Raw genomic sequence first — 11,145 nt, 5'->3', positions numbered from 1 at the left:
GTTTGTTTGTTTTTGTTGTTGGCGTGGTTGAGATATTTTCCTCTTTCTGTGAGTTGTGAATTTTGTGTGGTATTTGATTGCAATTATAATATTGTTCCAGCTATTTAGCTTCTTTAAGCATTAATTATTGTTATTTTTAAGTTCTTTTGGGTCTAAAATTCCAATTCTAAAGTAGAGTTGTGAAGATCTATCTGTTTGAGGGGGACAATAAATATTGTAAAACAGTAGAACTCACATTGTAAAGTTTGCGTTCACTATCTTGGTTATATTAAGTTAAGATATTATTTTAGGTTAAGATTAATTAGGTATTCTTAGTATTAGGAAGGTTTTTAGGGATTCGTTTACAGGCATGACGCATAAGAAAGCATTCAAAAAATAGTTATAATCAAAATATATTTGTCTACAATTTAGAGATTAATGTTTATTGATTTCATTAAGCATGATACAAGATTGCGCAGCATCACTTTATTAGTGTTGTAAACGAAATCAAGTTGGATTGAAAAATTCATTTTATATATGTTTTTCTGTTGCTCATGTATACATAAATCTAGAAAGCACATATGGCCTACGGATCATCATAACGTGGAGGGATGATTTTCTGGGTCAGGATTTGAAGCACGGACCTTTGTGATCTAACCCAGTGCTTTAACCAAACCACTGAACCAAAAGGACCTCAAGGTTCCGTTTCAAAGTTAGGTTATGTGCTATCTGACGTACGCCACATTACTCTCCCCGCCAAGTCATGGAGTAAGGAAAACGAGAGAGCTATTCAATTTATTAACAGATTCGGGGTGCTGACAAGCCAGGCATTCTGGTTCTAGATGTGCCATTGCAATTATATGAGCAATCCGCAGTCAGGCGTGAGCGCCAGCGGTCGGGTAGACGACTGAGCAGTGCTCAGTGCTTGAAGAATGAAGAGCCTATGGCGTATTCCTAATGCTGCGTTATATGGCACCATCTGTTACGTTGCCCGGTCACCATTATGTGGGCATACGGATCACCATGACGTGGAGCGATGATTGTCCGGGTCCGAGTTTGAACCATGGACCTTTGTGATGCTAACCAAGGTGCTTTAATTACTTAACCAAAAGGACCTCAAGGTTTTCAGGGCAAAAGTTAGGATATGTGCTCTCAAACGTAAGCCACATACATTAACACCAGATTTTTTTCCCCCAACAATCAACATTGGTAATTATGCAACTATAAAAAAAGAATTGAGTTTTCTGTTAGTAGGTATCCAATCCCAATCTACTCAAGGATTGAAAAATCCCAACATCTCCCTTTCCTTTTTTAGCACCTGTAATCACAAGATATATTTGATTTCCCTTCAAGTTTTTATTCAGGCGCATTATTTGGGTATTTATTAAAGTTTTCCTTTTTAATTAATGACCTTATTACCCTCCTGATCAAGCAAACTTTCAATCTGGGATGGATAAAAATCAATTGATTTTTGTAGCAAAATAGCTAAATACAGTATCTTATTAACAAACCAAATTTTTAAGGTTTGTCTCATAGATTGTTTTAGTGACTGATTCGAAAAAAAGAGAAATCAGATGGTATAATTTGTGGTGAGAGTATTTCCGCTATTATCAGCTGAAAATGAATGATCATGAAACATGATAATGCAAGAACACACTGCTTAAGGCATACCCTTAAAATGTTTTCAAGGCGGAACAGAGGATTTTTTTATAACTGCAAAATTTATTGTTTACTTCTAAAAAGTTGTGTGGTTTGTAGAGAATGCCATTATATGTGTCGGCATTATACTGTAATAATATCAGAAGACTGAAAAGCCCTGGAGCAGTGGAAAATTAAGAGCTATCTCCGTAGCGATCTGGTCGATTAAGAGCTACAACTCTGGGTTGCTACATAGGTGGCTCGTACGGGGGGGGGGGGGGGGGGGATACTCCACATTTTTTAAAAGTTTTTTCACCATTAATGTTAAAATAAAAAATTGTAACCCAAATTTAAAAAAAAAAAAAAACTTTAGGGGCCTTGCCTCTAACACCCTTCACATCTTCATTGACCCTCCATTTTTTTTGGTGCAGCAGTCGCCTATGGGTCTTTGGCTTTGAATATAATGTTTTTGATGACTTATGACATAGCTTTTTGTAATTGCTGGTCAGTGCCTTCTGTTTATCTTTAATGCAGTCTACCCACTGAAAGAAGTGCTATGGTGAAGGACGTTGAATGTTTTCACTTGGTGAAGCTGACAAAGTGCTTGTCCGTCCGAGGCCATGGTGACGGATTGCCTCAGAATACAATAGCATCAAAAAAGAAATTTATTTTAATGCTGAGCATTCAATTACCCCTTGAGGACTAGCGCACGGAAAACAAAGCGCAGCTAAGAGACCGAACCTTCTGAAATGGAATGTGGCTATCAGCCCCAGCATTTACAGCAGTTAAGCCTGAGCTGAACAAAAATATTCATATAAAATCAGCATCTCAAAATAGTGGCTTGAAATTTTAATTCTGCTTAAACAATGTACTACTGCTTACTAATTATTAATATAAAGACTATTACATTATTAGAAAGGAGTGAAATGTGTGGAATACACTAAAACTTGAACTATGTGCACAAAATTAAATGATATGTGCACAAAAACTAAGTTAAGAATTAGACATCGTGAGTGTGGAATAAAAGAAAAAGAAATGTAGCAACAAAATATGTTCCTTATGCAATTTTAAGTAAAACAACTTAGGTCAACGAATTTAAACTAGTTATATTTCCCACGCGACAAGTCTCAAAACTGTTTCATATTTCTCTTGAAAACATTCCCTTTCACTCATTTCGCTAACCATTATTATTGCAGTTTTTCCATTATCCAAATGGAAAAGAATAAATAAAGAACAAAATCAGAAAGGATTCAAAAATAATCATAAACTTCAGTGCCTCTTGAAATTATTCCTGTACTCTCATTGAACGGGGAATCCCAAAAGTCTGGTACACATACGCAAAAATATTTTAACCTTCCCCCCCCCCCCCAATAATTTATTCAGCTAGATGTATATCTCTTTCAATTACTCGTAAAAAAAGAGAAGCTAAGATATAAACTAGAGCAATTGAGGCCTCATAAATCATATGCGCAGAGCAGTGATTCACTGTTTACATTTAAAAAATGTATCCCATTGAGAGGCCCAAATAAGGAACTAAAGCCTGTACATGACGGTCAAATACCATATGACTCGAATGTGATCAAAGTTATAGCCATTTAGCACCATCTATTATCGTTTAAATATTCAATTCAATCGTTCCATTTCGAGAAAGCATATATGTGACGCTGGGACGTCAGCGTCGATCAGAGCACTGCGTAGTAGGGAAGTGCCGCTGGGCTGATAAGAGAGGAATCGTTGCATAGCGTCCATGTGACGCTGGGTGCGAACAGCATAGCTGCCAACTTGTAAGATTTAGTCTTACATTGTAAGATTTTTGGAGATATTCTAAGTTTGTAAGATTTTATGACATAATTGTAAGATAATTAGGTTTTAGATCCCTGGTATTGCTTTTTTTTTAATGAGTATCCTGTTATGTTGCTTCAGAAGAATAGAAACTGTCGATGAAGAGCTTAAGATAAGCTCCAAAGTGAATTTTGCTCTGCACAAATCAATGGTTTGCCCGATGTTGTGCTAAAAAAAGAAAAGATGGAAAAAAAATAGGCTGCTGTGAAGAAATTAGTTGATGTCAATGGTTTATTGAAGCATGAAAGGTTCTCCTTTTCTATGCTTTCCATTCTAGCCATACCTCACAGCAATGCCGAGTGCAAAAGAATGTTCAGTAGTGTCGGCAAGGACAGAGCTGTGCAGTTCTCTGTTTGCTGGATAACATTTTAATCATTAAGAACTTTAAGAAACTATTGTTTTGAATAAGTTATTGAAATAAAATTTTTGAATGTTGCTAAGTCAGCAACTTCAGAAAGCTTAAGTTCCAGTTAAAGTAGTTTCAGCAAAAGCAGCTGACTGCATTAATTTACGAAAGAAAACGTAAGATAATACAGCAAGTTATTAGTTTCTTCCAAAAGAATATATTTAGAGATTAATATTAAATGATGCATCTCTTACAGAAAAATAATAGACAATATTTTAAAAGTGCACACTTGTGTTCCCTAAATTTTTAAATGTACAGGCCTGCCTTTTTGAAATTAACTGCTTGTTATGATCCTGTGTTTCTTTTTTGAGAATCCAGTTTTTTTTTTTTTTTTGTGCTGCTGCCAAGTAAAGATTTGAAAAGATGATGCTTTTAGTTTTATCGGTTTGATGTGTGTTAGTTAAAAAAGTGTACAAATGCACCCACAGCATACATTGTAAGATTCTTAAAGTTGATATGTTGGCAGCTATGGAACAGGTTAAAAGATGCAGTAAAGTGTCAAGAAAGTCATGCATGTATTCCATTTCAAAACCTGCTGTTTTACTCTTATTCACAACTAGCAAAAATACCCGGCGTTGCCTGGGTCAGTAATAATTATGAGAAACAATAGTTACTTGCATTTGTTTTCTGTTTTGAGTGAAAGAATACAAAACAAACTTTTTTAACGTGGTTAAAAATCGAGCTTCTTCCTCACTCATAAAATAAACTCATAAATAGCAATAAGTATAAAGAACAAATAAGTATTGATTTAGAAATGAAAGCACGACATTTAAGCATCTACAAATTTAAAGAATTTCCAAAATATGAAATTAATCTTCACATGTTTAAAAAGATTTATTTTTTAATAATTTTTTTTTAACATGGAGTCTAAAACCTTCTCTGTATGGCTATTGATGTACGAAGTGCTTTAAAAAAAATTGCTGTGCCCGTAATCCCCTTATACTTGCTTTAGTTATTTTGGGAAATTTCAATCATTGTGGGCTCTTTGTGTGATTTTACCAAATTTGTGGGAATATTTTGGGATACCTTTGATGATGCTCCCCCTCCTTTCCTTACTTTGTAAAATGGTATGTTTCTGTTTTTTGTTACAGAAATTATCGCCAGATTCTGAAATACTTTTGGTCACCATAAAGTGGCGCTAAACAGTGTCATCCGAAATGTTTCCAAAATAAGTAGTAAAATTTCGCAATTGTTTGAAATTGTGCAAAAAGAAAAATTAATGAAAGTTTTTGTGCTGTTTATGGATTTGCCTTATTTAGTTGCTGGATTATTTTACGTAGTAAAAATAGTTTTTAAAGATTCTTTGATTGGCGATATTTTGTTTACAAGGTGAAAGCTGCGAAACATATTATTACATAGTCTTTGGCTTCAAAAACAGCGACAGTTATAAAAAACTGCCAAATGCATCAGCTACTGAAATCTTCCTGAAAAAATTTTGGCGATATTTCGGCTGGTTGATTGGATAACGAGTAAGTGTTCAATCAGCATAAATAATAATCAAAACCATTAATTACATTAAAGTTTCATTTAAATGGAAAACAATCAGCCAAATCCATTTATTATTAGCCAATCTTGTGGAAAAATGTTACTTTAAGATTTGACTTGAGAAAAGCCTCAGACAGTCAGATGAAATGCAAAAATATTCAACAATACAACAATTCTAGCTATCAACTGAGAGTTGAGATGATACACTAAATAATAAATTGGGTTGATGAAAACCTTCGAACATGGAACGAAAGAGCTCATAACACGTTTTTTATACAACTTAGAACTTTCTAACAGATGTCATCTTCAGCAGAAAAATTAGCTCTTTCGATGGACACATAATTTTAATATGTGCACATCCATTTATGCGAAAATTAGGACTTAAATTGGATTAAAAAAGGAACTGTCAATCAGATTTTTTTCAAACTGGTCTATAAACCTTCCCAGTACCAAAAAAGAACAAATGGTGAAAGTTTCAGCCAAATCTGCCGGGTAGTTTCTGAGGTCTTAGGTAACGCACCCACAAATTTACCGACATCCATTTATATATATATATAGGTTATAAAGTTATTGTTAATAAATTCATTTAGCACATCGTTTCTTGTTCTAGACTTAGTTAAAGTAATTTTAATTAAAATAATTTGTCCAATAGTGTATTAGTAACAGTGTCTAGTATTTAATGTTGGCAAAGTGGCTGATTACTAATTGGTGCCAATTAATTAGTGCATACCTATATTCAGAGTTAGTTTCTTTAAAAATATTTATTCCAGCATGTATATTAGTTAATAAGTGAAACATGTGTAGTTGACCCTTTGCGGTGCAGTATTTTAGCAGTCAACTTAGACAAGTGGTCAACTTATAGCGGTTGATTTTGATGTAGGACTAATCCTGTACCTGACAAAGCATTCAACTTAGACAGGTGGTCTACTTACACAATAGGTCAACTTAAACAAGTTTTACTGTGCAGAATTTGAAACAGATAACATTTTCATTCAAAGTAATTACTTTCAGGAGGAGATAAAGCACTTAAGTGGATATATCATTCTGAAAAGGAAAAAAAAATTGCCATCACATGTAAGCTTTACTTTTGAATGCAGGTTTAAAAATTGAGGAATTTGTAACTGCTAGTTTATAGCTTCTAAAGAGAGTCGAGTTTAAAAATTTGTCTTTTTAAATGCAGAGTTTCCTTTACTGTTTTTTTAAATGCTTTGTATGCAGAGTTTCTCATTTAAGTTGGGGGGAAAACATTAAAGGTGGCTACATGTTTCCTTAATATATTGCAAAAACAAGTCAAAAATATAAAATAAACAATTAAAATTGTTGAAAAATAACAAAAGTAGGCTTCGCCTATGATGTGAAAGAATATGTATGAGGCTCGATTTCCGCTGATAATGATTACATTCACCTAATGTATAGAGTTCTATCATGTGCAAGGTTCGAAAATAACACGATATTTTCGAAAATATCAAATATTTCAATATATATCTGATATTTTCAATTAGCACAAACTGAAGTCTTAAAATAATAACTGCATTCTCAAATCACTATTATTTTTCTTATATTTTTATTATAATACAAGACTTAAAAAAATATTTCTTTCACTATACAAAAATTTAAATTTTATGTAAAAACGTACATACTTTAAATTGTATTTATGATTTGTGCAGTTTGATAATTTATCAATTTAAACATGAAATATAATTCTTCTTCTGGTACTGTTTTTATATTGGACATTGATGATTATATTCTTGTGCTCTGTAAAACTGATTACATATACACATGTGCCCTTGGAAAAAAACCTCACAGTATCATATACGTCAAATATCAGGCAAAATTAAAATACAAAAAATTGATTTAAAACCACCTATATTTGTAAAATTGCCAATTTGTACAGTAATTTTTGTAATGTTTATATGTATTTTTAAAATAATATTACATTAAAAATCTTTATTAATTTCAATTGAGTTACTTAAGAATGCATTAAATTAATTGTCTCATTCAAAGCTACTTTTATAAAATTAGACAATTCAGAAAGAAAAAGGAAAAATGCATTAGTCAGTGTGCATCGAGTCTAGACTATTTCATTTTCAACTGGTCATTTTAAATCTATGTTAAAATTGCAACATTACTAATACTTTTATTACCGTATATTAAATGAAAGAATATATTATTGCCGTATATTAATGATAATTTAATATATCATTTCCATACAGTGTATTACTTTTGATTATTTCAAATAGTTAATGAATAATATTAATATGATTAATACATATACCTATTTTTTCACACTGCAGATACCTTAGTTCAAAAAATAAATATCAAAAATATCAAATTTTTCGAATAAATGTATCATTGAACCCTGATCAAGTGCTTGGTTAATTTTATTTAGCTTTAAGTTTTATGTTGTGAAATTTACTAATTTATATAGTTGAAATTAAGTTTTTATTTAATAAAAGTTTATGAATTATAAAATTTAAATTGAATTTACATGTTTTTAAAAAAAAAATATGAGCCAAAAAATTGCCTGGTTGACCCCAATGACAGCTAGAGACTTGCTCTTCTGTTAAATAATTTTACTTAAATTGTTTTTAAACTTCATTGCAATAATTACTAAATTTTCTTTCAGTTTCAACATGTGGACCTGTATAGCTTGTGACAAAGTTCTTAATAGTTTGCAACAGTACAAAGAACATTTAAATTCTAAAAAGCACAAAGATAAAGAGGAACAAAATGAAAACTCTCAGGCCAAGTCTGCACAGGGTTCTTTTTCTAATACTTCAAGCAACTTAGATGAGAGTGTGATTCCATTCAATTTGGGCTTTAAATGTCTTGCTTGTGAAATATATCTTAACAGCCCTCAGCAAGCTGAACAACACAAGAGTGGTGAAAAGCACCAAAAAATAAGAAGCAAAACAAGAGGTAAAGGTCAAAACTCAGCCAATTCTTGTGCCCAAACCACTTTTTCATCACATACTACTTTCAATGAAATTCCGCCGTGCAGAGTAAATGGTATTTTGTGTTCTACTTTGAATGAGTTAAATGATTGTTTATTTCCCCCTAGTGTGGGCATTAAATGTATTGGTTGTGGTACACATCTTAAGAGCTCTCAGCAAGCTGAACATTATAAGACTTATGAAAAGCATATAAAAATGAGAAGTAAAACTGGTGAAAGAGACCACATTTCTTCTAAAACTTCTATTTTCAATGAACTTCAGCAGTTCAAAGATCACCCTTATACAGATACACACGGAGGTAAGTTAGAACAACATGAAAACTTCCAGTTTAATTCTATACTGAATGTTTTGTCTAATACTTCTTTAAATGATTTAGATGCGGATATAGTTCCAGTTGGTTCAGGATTTAAATGTCTTGCTTGTGATATCTATCTTAATAGCCTTCAGCAAGCTGAACAACATAAAAGTGGTGAAAAGCACCAAAAAATGAGAAGTAAAACAGGTGATAAAGGTGCCCAAACCACTTGTAGTCCGGCGAAATTCAATAACGAAAATATCTTAGTAAATGATGATCATTTTCAAAACATAAAAATTGAAGACGTGTTGAAAGAAATCAAAACATTTAAAGTTGATGAAGCTATATCTTTTGAAAAATCAGTTGCATAGCTGCAATTTGAAGAGGTTAATTTTGCAATGTTCTATTAAAAATACATATTTTCCTTTAAACATGTATTTCGTCAATTGTATATGCTAAAATTTATTCATGTATAGATTTTTAGCTCTTACATAAAGGAATATTTATGTTATAGAAGCCTTCAAAGTCCAAAGTCCAAGTTTCTTTAGTAATTCTTCCATTGGGGAGAAAAATTATTCTGGTACGTGTTGTCACTATCAAAATACAGTGCATACACTGAAACATATTTCATTATTATATTGTATTATGAATTTAATTATCTTACTTCATTTAATAAATTGAACAAAGTAAGAAAAATAAACATTTCAAGTGCAACAATAGCAAAATATTAATGCAATAAGTAGTATTGTTTTTAATGCCATTTTCTCAAAACCATGGTGCCTTTGGAAAGAGTTGTTTTTAGGGTAGGCGTTCAAATCCAAATGTCATAGTGAAGACAATTTGCCGATTCTTATTTTCTGATGATTAGACTTTTTTTTTTGGTTCAAAAATTTTGGTAAAACTGAACCCTTACAACGATTCTATGCTTTCCTAGGGACGCATGCCGCTCAGATTGGAAGCCACTAAGTAAATGAAATGTTATATAGCTTAATCATTGATAGTAGCAATATACCGGTCTCATAAATCTGCAGAATTTGTCATTCGTGATAAATCAAAAAATTCTTAACCAAACATTTTGCATTTCTTCTGTGTATTCTATAACAAGTTGTGCTAGAAAGACTTTCTTCATAGAAAAGGTGTCACATGTTAGAAAATGTTTATAATTTATCATTTTGTGTTTTTAAAATTTTGTAAAGATTCCTTTTTTAGTGCAATTTTTAAAGTTTTCTAAAGATGATATCGCTTTTTCAAATCAATGAGCTTCTGCTGTACTTATAAAACACAAACTTTTAGTGTAACATATTCTTCCTTAATGTTGTGTCTGTTCATTTACCATAAAAAATTGCATATGGTTCTTTTTCATGAAATAAATACTTATTTAGATATGGTTCTCATGCAATGTTCTCAAACTTATTTCGTAAATTCTCTGTCATGCATAATTTTCTTGTGCCTATTGATCCATTCTTTTATCGGTTTTGTTTACATCACTTCAATTACAGTAAAACAAGTAATTTTCTTTATTATGTTTGAAAGATGAGGCATGATTAATGTTATCAAGTCATTTTATTGAGTTCAAATATATAAATCCTTTTTATTTTAGTTTAAAATTCAGACAGAATAGTACTAAAAAGAAACAACACTATCGGTCTACTAAGATCCCTTCCTTTTCCAAATCAATCTAAAATAACTTGTTGAAAAATTAATGTACAGTAGAGTCTCGAAAGTTCGAGCTTCCGCCTAATCCGAGGCGCTTCATTATTTTCAGTTATATTTTTTAGTAGCCAAAAATTTGATTTTCATTAAAATCTGAAAATAGAAATATTTACAGCTGTAAAACTTATTGACTTCATTCAATAAATAATACAAATACAATGAGAGGTTGATTATGATGTTTTGGTTGCTTTGCACATATATGCGTACAGATATAGAGAAAAAAATTAAGTTAAATTTTGTCTAAAAGCAATTAAAAGAAAAATTATGGTTAAGTTTTAGTAATATTTTGTAGGCAATTAGTACTTTTTCTTATGCAAGGAAGTAAAAGGTGCTCCTCCTTATATTTTTTAAGTTGTGTAAATTTAAAAGTGAAAATTTTTCCAGATAATCATAGTTTTCAGTAATCCAAGGTGAAGTGAGCCCCAGTTACCTCGGATTTTTGAAACTCCACTGCAATACTAATCAACTTTTAGACCACATAGTAGATGATCAAAATTTGTATAACATCACGAGGCTCCCTCCTCCCTCTTTTTTTTTTTTGGATGGGGGCATGTTTATTACAAGAATAATATCAGAGACATCTTATTTAAATAAATTATTGATAGATTTTTAAAACTTACTTCAGTTTCATTGTAAATGTGTGGCTTATGGCATATGTACAGCATAACAAAGGTTTCCTGTGTGTTTTTTTAGGTGCTTTGATGCATTTTCCCTATTTTGTATTACATATTTACATGTACCTGAACTTTTTTCATGATCTTTTACAACTTCAAATGTGTATTAAAATCTATGTATTTAATATTATGCTAAATATAATTAAACAGTATTTTGCT

At 31.6% G+C, this 11,145-nt stretch overlaps 1 protein-coding gene across 2 annotated transcripts; it reads left to right on the top strand.

The window, feature by feature from the left end:
• The first annotated feature begins 17 nt into the window (after positions 1-17).
• Positions 18-11,145, top strand: LOC129229562 (zinc finger protein 346-like). Of its 2 annotated transcripts, XM_054863890.1 has the most exons (3): positions 18-48; positions 7,977-8,602; positions 8,681-10,140. In XM_054863890.1, exons 2-3 carry the CDS (start codon positions 7,984-7,986, stop codon positions 8,968-8,970), a joined length of 909 nt encoding a protein of 302 aa, XP_054719865.1. In that variant the 5' UTR covers positions 18-48; positions 7,977-7,983; the 3' UTR covers positions 8,971-10,140. The 2 variants fall into 2 exon arrangements, with proteins under 2 accessions (XP_054719865.1, XP_054719864.1); XM_054863889.1 differs by having other exon boundaries at positions 7,977-11,145.

Source organism: Uloborus diversus, chromosome 9 (assembly GCF_026930045.1).
Source record: "Uloborus diversus isolate 005 chromosome 9, Udiv.v.3.1, whole genome shotgun sequence".
NCBI classification, from domain to species: domain Eukaryota; kingdom Metazoa; phylum Arthropoda; class Arachnida; order Araneae; family Uloboridae; genus Uloborus; species Uloborus diversus.
This window is presented reverse-complemented; position numbering and strand designations above follow the sequence as displayed.

What these genes read in the sequence shown, in the direction of transcription:
- LOC129229562 (XM_054863889.1), top strand. Translation starts at nt 7,984, where the DNA reads ATGTGGACCTGTATAGCTTGTGACAAAGTTCTTAATAGTTTGCAACAG.